The sequence below is a fragment of the Macrobrachium rosenbergii genome, chromosome 49 (assembly GCF_040412425.1).
Source record: "Macrobrachium rosenbergii isolate ZJJX-2024 chromosome 49, ASM4041242v1, whole genome shotgun sequence".
In the NCBI taxonomy this organism is placed as follows: Eukaryota; Metazoa; Arthropoda; class Malacostraca; order Decapoda; family Palaemonidae; genus Macrobrachium; species Macrobrachium rosenbergii.
The window spans coordinates 23,793,606-23,810,637 of NC_089789.1; the positions used below are offsets into that span (position 1 = coordinate 23,793,606).

A 17,032-nucleotide genomic window follows, 5' to 3' on the forward strand; every position below is an offset into this window, starting at 1 on the left:
GTCACTCGAGCATTTTTGCTCTTGCAGTTAAAAGAAGTGGGATGAACCATCAATACAATTCTGCTAACTATTCTGCAGTAAACTTTTTACAGCCGTCTTGTGGCACAGAATGTATCTGAGGAGTCCCCTGAGGGAGGACCTCAAAACCAAAACACGGAAACTGGCAGACCGCTCCGTTAACTTCCTACCGACTCACGCAAGTTCTCCATTCTATCCCTAGTCTTCCTACCCAATAATCCCGACCCGCCCCAGGCAAAGCCCTTTGGGTCTCCTAACATTTGCTTTTAATACCAGTAAAAATGTGCAAACTTAAATGACTATTGATCTGGGGATTCGGGACATTTAAAGTAATAATGAAACGCCAGTACACCATGAACCTCAGGCCCGTCTCTAGGAGTAACAAGTAGGTCCATGAAATTGAGGCTTGTCAGAATTATTTTCAAAGAAAAGCAACAGCCTATACTGGACTTACTAATACAATGAGGAAGAACCAAATCCATCCATCCTGATAGCTTCAGAGCTGACTGTAGAGTGACAGCCTGAGGAAAAATGTTCTTAGTGCGAAGGTTTGAAAACAGACTTTCCTACAGTGATTACTTGAGAATAAACTATGGTGTGATAACTTGCGAACAAGTTCCCAGGACCTTCAACTTCTCTTAAAACGACTTTATTAGCCACAATATCCTTTCCCAGCTGCCATGTAAACTTGCACTACCTAATCTTCGTGAACATGCCAACACAAGCAGATAATGAAACCGGATTTCACCTGAATAACCACAGCAAAAAATAAAAGGTAAAGAAAGAATGGTAAATCTGTTTTAATCGGAAGGCCAGAATATGCCACATGACAGTGAAAGGACCAAACATTAAGAAACAGAAGATGAACACTAAGAACTCATATATGGTAAAGCAGTCTAACTTGGAAATTTCAAAGGGTAATTAACTGGCCTAGGGCTAAGTATATACAGTAAAGCAACTAAGAATCGGACCTGAGGAAAGCATATAGCACACACCTCGGACAAAAGGTTGTTGTCTTTCTGTATTTCCCTTTACCTCCCCTCACTTCTTCCTAATGAACACCATATTCTTTGGGAGCCTGAATTTCAAGCAAATGGCCCTGTGGGCTTGTTCCATATGAATAGGTTTCATCTTCTGAATAATAATAAAAATAACCAATATGTAAAAATAGGTTCACTTGAAGCTCATTTGAAAGTTTAAATTCTTTATCTCATTGATTTTCTTTACTTCTGCCGAGTAGTTTATTTTTACACGTGTATTTCTTTCTACGTTTTAGGCTCCTTTCCCTGGACTTAAAGGTGCAACTAGAATAATAATAATACAGTAATACAAACGTTAACGTATTTTTTATGTTAATAATGGTGAAACGCCTAAACCTGCGAGTACATACATACACACATACATAGGCTACATACATACAAGTATAATTTTTTATATAAATCAATACTACCTCTCTTCTTTCATGACTAAGGAATGTTATGGGTTGATGGGCAAGTTCATAGCCTTTTAGCTTACAAGAAAAGAAAGTGGGCTCAATACTAATAGCAGTAAATGTGTGTAGAGAGAGAGAGAGAGAGAGAGAGAGAGAGAGAGAGAGAGAGAGAGAGAGAGAGTGTATCTTCCCACACCTCTCGCTGATAGACTGTCCATTACTGCTTCTAATCCACGCAAGAGTGCTTGCCCACGCAATTCATAACCCAAGCAATGACAACAGACGAAGGGGCTTAATATCAAACAGGCCTTATGCATCAACACAAATCGATGGAGTTGATGATGAGAGCAAAACATCAACCTTCGCGTTCAGCAGGTTTATTTGAGAGAGAGAGAGAGAGAGAGAGAGAGAGAGCGATTATTCAGCTATCAAAAGTCATGAAGTACTTTGATTTAAGGTAATGAATTTCCTTCAAAGTCTTCCTTTTTTCTGTTCTTCGTGCGTAGGCTAGAAAAATACACCATGCTGCTCGTCCCAATGGCTTTAGCTGTCAAAAATGGGGATGATCACCTTGATTGTTGCCCTACGCTGCAAATATTAAGAACATAGTTGGGGTGTATTGCTTCTATAATCGTCTGTCGTAGCTTTAGGCGCCTCCATACCTTTGTCTGTTTAGGTTTACATAACTGAGAGGCCAAAAGAGAAAAGAAAAACAAAGACGCAAGAAAACGACGCGCATATACACAATGGATATCACGACAAAGGCAGGGCGCGAGCAAATAGCGGAGAAGTACTGTAATCTATCCAATTTAGCTTCACAATGGACAAACAGCCGACAATGGAACGCGTGGGGCCACTTCCCTGGCGATGAGACTGTCATCAAAACAAATGCAACGTCAAGTAGCATAAGCACAATTATTTGGTGTTATGAAAAACGAGTTGTCACTGCGGCACTGCAACTGAATCCGTGGTGGTCCGGTAACACGCGGAATTCCAGTCGAAATCCTCTATTTTCCTTTTCATCAATTGCCACTTCGCAGCTTTGCTGAGTGCCACTGTCAATCTATATGGCTCCCAATCTTTTTGCCTTTATATGTTGCAATATGAATTGTCTTTAAATACTAAGTGAAAACTAATTTTACAATTATGTACATTTCTCTAAATGTCATTTTGACATTTCCTTAAAACCCAACGTCAAATATCCTAAATTTATTTGTTTGTCAATATTATACCCTAAAATATTAAGTATCTTGTGATTCAAAAATATTTACGTCTAACAACTGACTAAAAGTATGAATTTTCATATTCCATTTGATCAAAGTATTTTATCAGGTATTTAATCTGCTCCTTATACAATGCTTGGCGTTTGTTTCTGATACTAGAAACTGTCATTTGTAAACAAGTAAACAAACAAAACAACAAATATGCCGAACTTAACAAATACACAAAACTAATATATGCAAATATTTATTATTTCATTATGAATTTATCCTTCACCTTCGGACTACTTTTCATTCGTAGAGAGAGAGAGAGAGAGAGAGAGAGAGAGAGAGAGAGAGAGAGAGAGAGAGAGAGAGAGAAAGCAAATAAATTTAAATATTGTACAATATCTGGGGAGTAGGACAGGTTCACTTGCAAGGGCTTCTTCCAAATCATGTATTCACATTTCGAATAATAATAATAATAATAATAATAATAATAATAATAATAATAATAATAATAATAATAATAATAACAATAATAATAATAATTCAGTTCAATAAAGGTAAATTGTTATTGAGAATATCTGGGCATAAGGGTTAGACACCCTTACTCTCAAAGTGAAGATTTAGGAAGATGGCACCCAACACACCTCAGAGCCTGATGTGAGGCGAGATGTGCCACAATGAGGCCACAGAAGCCAAGGGAGCAATCGAGTCCAGCCTCTGTGAAACTAAATGCTTCTGCGCCACTCAGGAGCAAAATGATTAAAAGGAATGCTTGCCTAATGTGTAAGGAAACCTGTCTTGATGACACAGGTGTTACCTGATCATCATCCATGCTTACGTAATGTCGTCTCGTCGGAGCTGTTTTCAGTCTCTTGCCATTCGCCCTCCATGACGATATACTTCATACACTCATTATCATACAACTGGTACAACTATAACGATACAATTAACACATTTTTAATGATACAGATGGTACATGATAAAAGGATACATAATTATGAAACAGGGTCTCGTGTCAGGGCTGCTATCTATTTAAGTGTACGAGAAAACGTGCGGGACTTTTCGTCTTGTAACTCTTCCACTCTATCTTCTTTCCTTGTATGACTTTTCCCTTCCAGTTCTTATTTTTCTAATACACGGTCACTTTCCACTATCATATCAATTACACGCCATTACCTTTCATTCTCATACTCTCCAAAACGAGCATTTCTTACTCGTTAATTTCCCGTAATTCATTCCAGCAATACATTCCCCGAACATCGTGCTTTTCAGTTTTAATAATGATCTCAAAATATTATCTCGCAATCTCCTCTTCTACTTAAACCACCATTTCTCCAGTACTCCATCAGTTATAATTACAAACAATACTATTTTATAAGGACTTATAACAAGTATCTCTATACCGTAAGTTAAATCCACAAAGGTTACTTTACCACATAGTCTTAGGTCTTAATTTGTAGGTATATCGTAAGTCAAATCAGAGATATGATGTTGTTTACTAATTCACAAGAGGAATCTATTATTTTCCAACGTGTCAAAACTTCAAAAGAGTTCTCGAAATCTATTCACTGACTGATCTGATTATGTCGCCGGCCGCAAATTTCTGAGATGTATACTAGTATTGCACCAGCCTCAATTTTTTTACCATGCCCTAGATTACTTCGTCGAAGTAATCTGAATGTGGGAAACATAATGAGATTATTTTTAAGAAAATTCTATGGTTAGTTTTTAGGATATGGCGTCCCGATTTTTTCAGGGAAAGGTTCCCTACTTGGTTATATCTCGAGCAAATGCCGCCCGGCATCACATCTGAATTGATTCTGTTACTGTATCTATTTCGCGATGATCACAGAAACTTTCTTTAGCCGTCTCTACAGAGCTATCCTTCTATCGTCTTGGACGGGTGACCACTATGGAACACCAGATACCGTTGATACATAAGCTGACCTCCATGCATCGAATTTCATATAACCTTTCCATCTTTCGATTAAATCAGAAATAAGTTTATTTCTTTTCTGTGTGTTACCTTTGGGCCTGCACAAGAGCTGGGCACTAAAATGCCCCTCCCATTAGCCTTTAAATTAAAAATATATAAAAAAACTACGCACCATGAAGTGTTACGACGAGAGAGAGAGAGAGAGAGAGAGAGAGAGAGAGAGAGAGAGAGAGAGAGAGAGAGAGAGAGAATGTCCTGGAACATGGTGTAAATATGACGATTTCATTAATTCATTTCACCTCTCTCTCTCTCTCTCTCTCTCTCTCTCTCTCTCTCTCTCTCTCTCTTTGAAGCATACGATGGAGTGTATTAACAAACAAGCAATTTCTTTCTGTTTCCAACAGCCAAAGCTGAAGCTCGTTTGCATTAACGAAAATGAATTTTTTTTTTGCAGGAAATGTTGAAGTGCAACAGCAAACAGGCGTCTCGTGAATCCTTCCTCTCATTAATTTCTCTCTTTTCATATTAAGCAGCACGCGCCGAAGTCTCTTCTGGAGGGCTTGATGAAAACTAAACAGCACGAAAACCCAAGTCTCTGAAACTACGCATAAACCTGAAGGTGCCTCGTTTCACCAAACAACCGCAAATGAATAAGTGGCTCCACTGATCATCAATGCTCATGGTGCAACTACAACTACCCCTCTTCCAAACCAATGCCCATCAACACCGAGGCACTGATCGCACAACACCTAAGACGGAAGGTATTTGTCAAGAATTATTCGGTCACCTTTTCGATATCCGGTATCGCAAACGTCAAAGGTCAAGGTGGCAGCTATGGGAATCCTGAAAGCCCATAGGAATCCTAAATGCAATGTCCGTGCTGATGAGACAATCGGCAACTCAAACAAGATTTCTAGCGCCTTGAAAGGTCCTACAGAATATGACAGCAAAACCAGTACCAGAGAGCTACGCCCTACTCTATCAGCAACTCATTCAGCACTGGGTGGACTCGATGTCGGAGAAAACATTAACTTGTATTGACAATTCTACAAACCAATTTCTTTTCTAAGAGAGCGCGGAAAAATAAAGCACATAAAGATGAAAATGACACTTGAAAATAAAACTGCTGGTATTTGGTAATACCCTCTCTTGTGACAAATCTACTGCATTCCATTAAAGCAGTCAAGCAACCGCATCACAATACCTGTGACTGAAGATTACACTATCAAGAATGAGATATCCGTTTATCAAATCGAGTCGAGCCGTTTACTCAACAGCCCCAAAATGATTATGCAAGCAGCAAGCCCTCATTAACAGAAGGGGAAACAGTATAAACATCTTAATTCTATTATGGATTTCAGCTCATGGCTATACAAAAACAAACATTCAGAAAAAAACTATTACAAAACTGATGAGAAAGATGAAAAGCTGTAACAACTGAACTAATAATAAAAATGTTTATTATAGCACCGAGAAAAAACTGTAACACCTAAACTAATAACATTAATATTTATAATAGTAATATTATACATGATACAGACACCAGCACCTAACCAAATATCAAACGGATTATCTGTAAACAGACTCATTTTTTGCGTAACCCTTCCCGTTCTCTGACAGTTTTTCGGGATGAGGTTGCTAGACTCATGCCCTTTTCAACGATCGCCACAGTCGTCTAATACCAGGTAAATAATTCAGTGATTACATCAACAGAGGCACAATGGATTTTAAAAATACAACCGGCCCTGGCACAGGAGTCGAACATGGGTCCTGTCATCTGATAGGCAAGAATGCTACAAATCATGTAAGATTGCCTTTATGTTAAGATCGTCAATAAGGAAAACTTGATACCTGTACCTACTCGAAAAAGGGGAAGTGAGGCGCGAACGAAAGTTATGAGAACCTCGGAATACATTTACCCTTAGCGACTGAATTGAACATCCGTTTCTAAATAGAAAGACGACTATATGACCAAGGAAATATGATTCAGAAAAGGAATGAGCTGTAGTAAGTTATCGATATGAAGTTGTTCAAATCATTCGTTTATATCATTTTTTTTATTTAACGTCAACCGCCGAAGTGGTTATAAGTTATCCAAATAAACAGTTTTCAAAAGACCTTTCATAAGCATTTTTACTCTGTCACCTCCACATATCCTATTCGGGGATATGGCTACCACTTTCCACTCGAATCACGTCTCAAAAAGAAAAGTGTTGCATCTCATTATGCCACATAAACTAAACATGACAAATTTATAAAACTCATTAATGAGGACATTTCTTATGCTCATTTAGCAGCAAACGCTGAAATAGAATGCAGAGTCCGTGGATCCTGAATACACCAATTTAAGCGATACACGATTTTCATGAATGTAGCTAGACTTACCACGCACAAACCGTATTAAAAATTATGGACGTTCTCTCTCTCTCTCTCTCTCTCTCTCTCTCTCTCTCTCTCTCTCTCTCTCTCTCTCTCTCTCTCTCTCTCTCTCCCCTTCAATTACTGTGAAACGAGACAAAATGGTACATTTTCCTTAAAAAAAAATAGCAAAAATCCGTTGCCGCCAACAAAAACTGATTCACCCCAAAAATTCCTGATGTAAATTTAAAAGACAAACTCTAGACGAAACATGTGCAGTTTTGCTTCTCTCATGAAGAATGAGACTAAAAATTCCTCCTCACTTCAACCAGCTGCTATATATAAAGTGATTTTCAGATTATTATTATTAATGAAAATTATTTACATATGATCGTAACGATATCTGCAATCGCCTTGTGCAATCCGGCAACCAACTTCATCTAAAAATATAACGGACAGAAAAAATAACTAACACCAGGAGACATGATACAGCACGGACGGATATACTTAGTCGAACGACTGAGAAGATTGAAAGTGCACAAAACATCTACAAATTTGGGACTGAAACGTAAGATAAAAAAAAAAGCAACATATATATTGGATAAGATAAAAGTACAACCATGATAAAATCATTCAAAATCGTACTTAACAGTGAAATTAAGCTAAAATTCAATATTACTGACGAAGCTCTCGTCAGGGCTCGACTCGAACAAAATTCGAATGGCTTCACAAAGGACTCTCCTGGCTTAGTCCAGCGTATGCTTTAGATCGAAGGAGTTCAGCCATCTGGATTTGTGGTGAGTACCAATCTAACAGGATGATGGTAAGACGAATTTATTTGTACAATCATAGTTCCAATCTAAAATGGAGTAGTTTTACTCTAAAACCAAACCCCAAAGGATTATTTGATGACAGATTTTATGTGCACGTGTTCCAGCATGGAATATTATAAGCATAAGATACCCTGAGAGAGAGAGAGAGAGAGAGAGAGAGAGAGAGAGAGAGAGAGAGAGAGAGAGAGAGAATCACATGGCCAGAACTGTGCCAAATAAATCCAAACAACGCTATACGTTTGGTCTTCAACACCGAATGATATCTGCCAAATACCTCGGAATGTTGCAAGGTACGATCAATTTTGCCTGTTGTGAAAGACAAGCAGTACAGCGAGTTCACTGGAATCCCTCTCCCGTGTTGCAATTGCCATTCATTTGCACGTTTTTTCTTGGTTACAAACAGGACGTTCGTTAAATGGTCCAGTTTCTAAAGAAGCAACTTGATTTCCGTGACCTTCTCTTGCATATCTCTAATGTACCAGAAATCCTAAAAGAGAAGCGTAAGTAATTTTTACTCAAGCTCAAATCAACAGCAATTTCCGTATGCCACGGAGCGCCGAAAGACTTCAATGAAATCGTTTATGTTTACTAACTTACCAGTGTCAGCCTAATACGGCAATTAAAAATCAAATCGTACATAACTCTAAGCAAGCAACAAAAGCTTCACTCTACTGCTTTCTCGGAGGGTAGGTCCCCCCGACCTTTTCCCTTTACCTTTCTTATTCCACTTCATTCGGGTCTGAGTGGCCTTATTCTTTCAAATGCTGCTGGGAACTCCGTTTTCACCATTCTCTCTGGCTAGTCTTATTCTTTCAAATGCTACTGGGAACTCCGTTTTCACTATTCTCCCTGCCAACTACTATTATAACTATAACTTAGCATCTCTCTCTCTCTCTCTCTCTCTCTCTCTCTCTCTCTCTCTCTCTCTCTCTCTGAGTTGACGGCTCAGTTCTACCCCATTTAAAATGGTCATCAAAAGTCAACAGGATACTTCAGCAGATGGATATTGGAATGTTCGTAACAATACAGCTTCGCACACTCGAGTTAAATTCCACAGAACACTAGACGTTTTATGCATTTTTTCTCCAGTTTTAAAGGGGCTTTACACGTTCTTAAACATCTAAGGTGTTGCATTTATTCTTTATCAAAGTTACGAATATACATTCGTAAAGTGAACATTACAAGGGGAATTTCTTATCTGGATTTAACAAACATGATGTCCTGAATAAGCAAACACACAGAAATATTATTGAGCACTAACCTGTATAACGAACGACGGCATGTATCGTCCATATACACACACAGTACATACGCAGAATATTTACTGATGTTTGAAGCACTAGGACTAATACAACGCCGCTTCCCTGTGATCTCACTGGTGGAATCTCAACATGTGGTCGTTAATCGTATGAACACTTACCTGAAAAGTAAAAAATATTCCAAAGTATTCAAACGCGTCATACACAGAGATAAATGTAATGTAACTGCCAAATTGCCCTACAATAATGTCACAATTCGGTGGAGAAAAAGAATCATCGACAGTCAGCTTGTCCTGGAAGGTCTGAATCCCAGATGATCCAGCTGGGAGGTCCGATCTTCAACCAAGTCGGAAGCTGAAAATTTCAAACATTTATAATATTCACAAGGATTCGGGTGTGCGTTTTACATCTACAAGATTGTTTATAATATCTTTAAGAATTCACATTCTACCATCTTCCGTGGTGCAAAGCTACCGATTGTTTGTGAGGCAGTTTACTCATCACCCGTTTCTGTTTTTCCCGTCGCAACCCCTATAAATAAAAAGCATCATCAATGACCATAATTGTTGATACGACAGTTTACAGAAATAGATCAGTCAATTCTGTGCTGGTTTTATTATGGTGACAGACAAGTGTAAACAAATACTTCCATCGGTCTATTCACGATAAATTTTTAAAAAATAGCAAAAGCAAATAAATAACAAAAGGTTGTCGAGATACCTTCAATTAAACATGAGGATAAAAACATAATAAATAACGGTTGCAAAGCCCTCCCACAGTTGTATGGGGCGCGCGAGCACACACACACACACACAAACACACACACACACAGAAAGGAGAATCCACTGGCGGGCGTTGCTCACCCTAACAAGATGCCTAGCACGTTTATACCCTTCTAGTTCGTCACCGGCTACCACTTCCTTTTACGAATAAACACAACGTTCCCTTTACGTACGAAGCTAAGTCATGCACCGACTACATAATTATATGATACTAAAGGGCCACAGTTCCATAGTCTAGGTAACACGTAACAAATAGTAATGATTATCGTGCAGCTGAATGCAGGTTTACATGTTTTCCTAGCCATTTGCTTAAGATTGTCAGTATAAGATTGTTCAGAGTTATGCATTTGCGATTGGGTAATACTATACCAGATAGACTGAATGTTGTCTGTTTAAAAATGCCACCAAAAACATTTTCATCACGATTTAACGATTAATATTATAAACATTGCTATCTTTCATGATTACCATCAAGAGCATGAAAGTGATCGGGGCGTTTCCTGCAAAAAAAAAAAAAAAATAGGCTTAAGAATGAAAAGGCTAATCAGAGCTCTCTCTCTCTCTCTCTCTCTCTCTCTCTCTCTCTCTCTCTCTCTCTCTCTCTCTGCAATAATTAAAGCTGCCGCTCACTGTGTCAAAACAGAAAAAAATGTTTGCATGCAAGAATCTGCAACACTGAAAAGGACTTGCTTATTCGCCACCAACCAGATGGCATTAACGCTTCCCGATAGAGGAAGAGAATGCCGAGAGAGGAGGAACGGACAAGAGAAGAAGGTAACTTCCTTGGGACAAGACAAGAAGGATGAAGGGGAGGAAGGAAAGGGGTATTAAGACGAAGAGAGAGGAACGCTTCCGTGCTGCAGTGAGAACCATGGGAAATGTGAGACAGAAGAGTCTCCCAAACACTGAGACCACGAGAATCAGGTGCTTCTCAAACAATCCCAATTTTAGATGATATCTTCCAAGCTGCTAAGCCACCTTGATATAACAAGTTGATATATATATATATATATATATATATATATATATATATATATATATATATATATATATATATATATTATATATATATATATATATATTATATAATCCACGTAGGCTATATAAGGCTCTGTCAACTTCTGTATTCCGTGTGATCTTGAAAATGTAGAATAAACTACGAAAGTACTTGTTCAAAGTCCCGGTTTTCACTCACCTTCTGACGTGGATTTTATAATATTCACAAGCACGCGTCCCTTCATGCATTGGATTGATATATATATATATATATATATATATATATATATATACACATATATATATATGTATGTATATATATAAAATATATATATATATATATATATAATATATATATATATATATATATATATATATATATATATATATTATATATATTCCTTCACGAACAAAAGCACTTTCCTAGGTCAGGCGCCAAAAGTAAATGGATGGGTCTGTACCCAAAAGACAGTGAGAACTCCCCTCTTTCATTCAAATGCGGAATTTTTATATGACTTGGGAAAAACCAAAGGGAAAATTCCAGACGAAGCACTCTGTAGTACTGTATATGTGGGATATGGTTAGCTGGGAGGTGTAACCTAGCCCGGCCCTAAGGAGGCGTTTTACCTCCAGTGTAACAGGAACCGTGCACAGTGCGTCTCAGTTCGTTGTATGAGTCCAGAGGCCCAAATAAAGCCTCTTATTTCCTGTAAAACCTTACAACAATTGCCTCTGGGCAAGGACCTGCAATGGCATTAAGAAGGTCTAATATAAAAGACGATATACACCGTAAGTAATTCCGGTACCGTCGATTAAACATTAAGCCACCAGCCTTTGAATTAATGTGTAAGTATATGAAGATCAACAAAGATCAAATCATTCGGACATATTATACATGAGAAGTTACGTAAGACGTGAAGGGTAAAAGTACTACACGTATTTCCCAAAGAGGAGAACAATTAGTATCGAAATAAAAAAAACAACGAATAAAACCAAAATTAGTGGTTTCTCCAAGGAAAATCTGAAGCATTCGAATGATCTTGAATTTCTAAAGACGATTACTTTAACGTTTGTAATAAACTGGCGTCGCTACTACCGTAGTCACTGACAGGTAGATCTTACTTGCAACCAGGAAATCTTACGTGATTACAAAGCAGGAAGAATATAACAAGAAATTAGTCTCTACGATTGATTTTCAACAAAACGGCTAGGCCTACAGAACCTATTTCCCTCTAAAAGCAAATTTTATGACCACAGAGGGCGTTTCTATAATATGTATTTCTTTTCTCCTCTTTTCTCACCATAATTCTCAAGTGAGTCAGAAAAAAAATCGTAGGTGGATAAAAAAAAAAAAAAAAGGGAGGACTATACTGACCATGGGTCTATCAAGGAAAATAAATAATTACACGAGACTTCCCTGGACTCTAGTAGGCCTAAGACAAATGTTACTGACAGGAAGTGCCGGACGAAAAAGTATCAAATGAGTCACAGTCCCAGTTGCAGCCAGCAAAAATCGAAAAAAAAACGTAAAAATGGACGTAACAAATAAGCCTGAATAAGACGCGACATTAAAAAAACTATGGGAATATTTTCCATATGGAAAATGAAAGCAAAACGTCTCTTTTGACTGAAAGATCCATATAACTGATGAAAAATCTCAATGTTACCGGCAAGGTCAAGGTCTCTAGACCTTGGTTACCCCAATACTATTTCACTTTATAAACACCTTGCTACTTAACCTTCATTTTCTGCCTTAATTTTTCCCCTGGTGGTTTGCTTATCGTAGAGTTTTCATTTTTCTCACCTTTATTCAATTATAATTTACTTATTATTGCTACATTTCTATGGCTTTTATATTTTCTTTTTTTCCCACGAAAGCATTTTAATGAGGGAACTTCCTTAGCAAGTTGATGGCTTATTCAGTGATGTTCCATATGAGTGGGAGTATAATATACGTTTCAGTTCAACTAATACTATTTTACTAATAATAATAATAATAATAATAATAATAATAATAATAATAATAATAATAACAACAACAATAAAGAATCCATGTCCAAACAACACCACCAACAATAATAATAATAATAATAATAATAATAATAATAATTAGGCCAAGGCCAAGCACTGGGACCTATGAAATCATTCAGCGCTGAAATAGAAGTGACAGTAACAGGTTTGAAAGGTAACTGGAGGAAAACCTGGCAGTTGCACTATGAATCATTTGTTAGGAGAGGGTGGAAAGTAAGATGAAGAAAGAGAATATGAAAGTAGGTACAGTAAAAGGAGGGAAAGGAAAGGGGTTGCAGCTAGGGGCCGAAGGCACGCTGCGAAGAACCTTAATTAATGCCTACAGTGAACCGGTTGAGGTGCACTGACGGCACTGCCCCTCTACGGGTAATAATAATAATAATAATAATAATAATAATAATAATAATAATAATAATAATAATAATAATATAATGTTAGGGTTGCACATCATTGCCGCAACTTCTATCAGTTAATCAACAAATTACTTTAAAACTCCTAAATTTTACCATATTTTTCCCAACACGCCTAAATGACCTAGCGCTGTCATTACGGGGATTTCGGGGTGGCTTTTCATCAAAGACCAGTAAACTGTACATCTAAAAATAAATGACACTTATCCTCCCGCTGAGAGAATGAGTTACCACAAGTCGAGAAAGTTGCGTCAACGTAACCCACAGAGTACTCTTACCAAATGAAAGTTACGATCACGTGACGCGACTTTCTCAATTGCGACATCCTTTAAGGTCTCATTTCATTTTTAGCAACACTACTGTGCCATACGCATGCGCGCGCGCGCGCTAACCAACTCGCATGCACATAATAATAAATAGTTACAAAGTGTATAAAATAGATTATTCTTTACACCGCAAAGGATATGGCGTTACATCACTTTCAATGTTAACTTTTCCTTACAACATGCTAGCGCGCGAGTACACCTACAGTCAAACATACAAACGCGCACGCACACACATACGCAGGCGCAAACACTAATATATTCAATTCCAGAGAGACGAAATAGGAGAGCCTTACACCGCAAAGTACCGTATTTCATCAGATTACATCTTATAAGAACAGCTATGTTACACTCAAGGGAGAACGAGTGTGTGCACACGCACGCATGCACACACACACATACACACAGACTTAATACCCACGGCGATAGAGATATACGTATCAAGAGGATATCCTTGAAAACTGCTAAGGATCTTCGATCATTTCATCTTTTAGTAATTTAGCAAGTACTGCGCGCGTGCACACACACACAGACACACAAACGGACGCACTTAAAAAGACTCGTTATGTCCAGCGTGGCCTCCTTAGCAAAGTGGCCTGCAGTCATTTTCTAATTAGAAGCTTGGAGCACTTCTCCCCGATTAAAATTAAAATAAAAAATCCTTGAAAAAATCAAGACTGAAATTTCTATGTCCACGACTGGGGATTGAGTAATATCATTATAATTCGAGTTATAAATAACATGGAACAGTTAAAAAACCATTTGAATACTAATAAATACTTGAATCAATGAAACAACATGCAGCCAGGTCACATTTTTCAAGAAAATAAAACCTGCCACTTCATAAATGACATACAAAATATATTATATAACGTGCCCAGCGCCTTCAAGACTGACAAATATAAATTGCAAAAAAGGGGCATATAAGCAAGCGAGTCACAACGAAATAAACAAAATAAATAAATACATAAAATATTTCGAAGCAACTTCAGTTCTGGAGAAGTCGGAATTTTCCTCCGCAGGTTGAGCTAATATTGATCACCCCAACATTATGGAATTACCACCCAAGCAGCGATATGTGTGTGTGTGTGTGTGTGTGTGTGTGTGTGTGTGTGTGTGTGTGTGTGTGTGTGTGAGAGAGAGAGAGAGAGAGAGAGAGAGAGAGAGAGAGAGAGAGAGAGAGAGAAAGAAAGAGAGAGAGAGAGAGAGAGACTCGGTGACTTTTCATGACGTCCTTCTCTTCAAGCAGCTTTAATGCTATTTCCGTGACATACGCTTCCGTTCATGTCCAAGTTCAAGCTACAGAACGTATTATTACCTGACAGGTTAAACTGTAATGGTAGGAGGAGAGAAATTTTAAGGTACCCAATCGATAACCCATGTGCAATTAATGAAGTTCAATATATATATATATATATATATATATATATATATATATATATATATATATATATATATATATATATATATATATACATATATTTATATATTACATATATACACATATATGTATATATAAAATGTGTGTATGTATTTATACGGCCAAAGTCATATAAAATCGAATATAAAACGCAATTATACTAATAGACAGAATATCTAAAATCTTAAAATCTTACGGTACTCGTAATATTCTTTTACGACTGAATAAAGAAAAACAGCAAAAGAAACATTACGACAGCGGAAATCTCAGATTTTACTTAAATGTTCCTTTCCGAACACTTGTTACATAGTCCACATCAGCTAAAAAGAACGAAAACAGAACACAGAACATTTCAAAGCATTACGTTATTTCTGAACATCTTGGAGAGGACTTTAACGTAGTAAAGACTTGCCTTAATACTATAATACGCTAGTCAAAAACAACTGTCAGGGAAGATTCGTAATCTGATTGCCATTCGAACCCTCGGGGAGAGAGAGAGAGAGAGAGAGAGAGAGAGAGAGAGAGAGAGAGAGAGAGACTAACCCTAATCCTCGACGTCCGAGTCACGTTTCCTCCGCTGATGAACTGAACTGATCTGAGATAGGTTGACTCTGAGGTGACTCCCTTCCCCTGTTTACAATATCGATCAATAACTTTTTATTCGATAAACAAATACGTGAAAAATTCAATACATAACACGTACCATATGTATATATTTCTCTAAAGCCTCAGGATTAGATTCTCACTTTCCCATGAAATCGTACAATCTCTGCATGTGGCCATAACATCTAAAAATCTAAGCATTATATATATATATATATATATATATATATATATATATATATTTATATATATATATATATATATATATATATATATATATATATATATATATATATATATATATATATATATATATACATATAAATATATATATAACGTATGTATATTTGCGTCTGTAAAAAACATAGGACCACAGTCTCTGTTCCACTCAACCATTTAACTGCTGACATATGGATGACTCCCTGAAGTTGAAAATTTACACAATAACAAACGTTTCTTACGCCTAGCTAACAGAAGCTTATAATTAGGAGATATCATAAAAGACGTCTGAGAATGGAAGCAAAACAACAAAAATAGTGCTAAAATCAATGACAGTTGGGACAAAATTTCAATAATCGCAATACGAAACAGAACGACAAAATGACAGTAATAGTGATAAACGTCACAAGAAACATGCTAACCTAACGAGACGAAATAGGAGAAGATAATGAAGATGATAACGATAGAAAAAAAGAAACAAAACAACCTCGTCTTCCCAGAATCATCTGAACGACACTTCATTCTCGGAACACTATAAACACCATTTTCTTCTTCGCCGTATCAATTCCATCACTGTTACAGTCTGTTATGTTTGGGGAAGCTCCCGTAGGTGCAACCCTCCGGTTTCTCGCTAGACTTTTTTGGGGATGAGGTTGCTACCCCAATGCCCATTTCCACCCTAGTTTCAACCCATCATGTCAACTGACAACCAAGTGAATAATTCATGTGCAATATTATACACATACACACACCAACACACACACATACATGCATATACATATATATATATATATATATATATATATATATATATATATATATATATTATACTCTCTGATGCTGTAACGCCTAAATGCCCTCATATCACGAGACACGGCGACTGCATTGTCAACATGCATTTTGCAGAGCAATATAAACAAATGAATCCGTCGATCGGAAGTTGATGAAATAAACGGTTGTTGGTCAACAGCTTATCTGAAGTTGATCTGCAGATATTTCAACACAGGGAAAATGAAAAAGCAGGATATCTTGATCTTGGCTGGGAACACAGAAAAGATCTTAAACTTTTGTCCTATGTGATTTTTGGAGTGTGAGATTTTAACCTGAATATAGAAGAGATTTACTTGTGAGACTTTAAATAGTGGGAAAAAAGGAAACAAAACTTACCGTGTCTTGACATGTGAGATTTTAACTTTAGGAAAAT

The 17,032-nt window shown here is 37.2% G+C and overlaps 1 protein-coding gene across 11 annotated transcripts in view; it reads right to left on the reverse strand.

Moving 5' to 3' along the window:
• Tmem131 (Transmembrane protein 131) overlaps positions 1-17,032 on the reverse strand; it is a 480,545-nt gene that overhangs the window by 425,702 nt on the left and 37,811 nt on the right. For 2 of the 11 annotated variants that reach the window (XM_067092913.1, XM_067092898.1), the window contains exon 2: positions 9,047-9,205. The exons of the other annotated variants lie outside the window; for them this stretch is intronic. In XM_067092913.1, coding sequence (XP_066949014.1) covers positions 9,047-9,095 — 49 coding nt within the window. In that variant the 5' untranslated portion in view covers positions 9,096-9,205. The remainder of the gene's footprint in view (positions 1-9,046; positions 9,206-17,032) is intronic. 11 annotated transcript variants of the gene reach the window in all.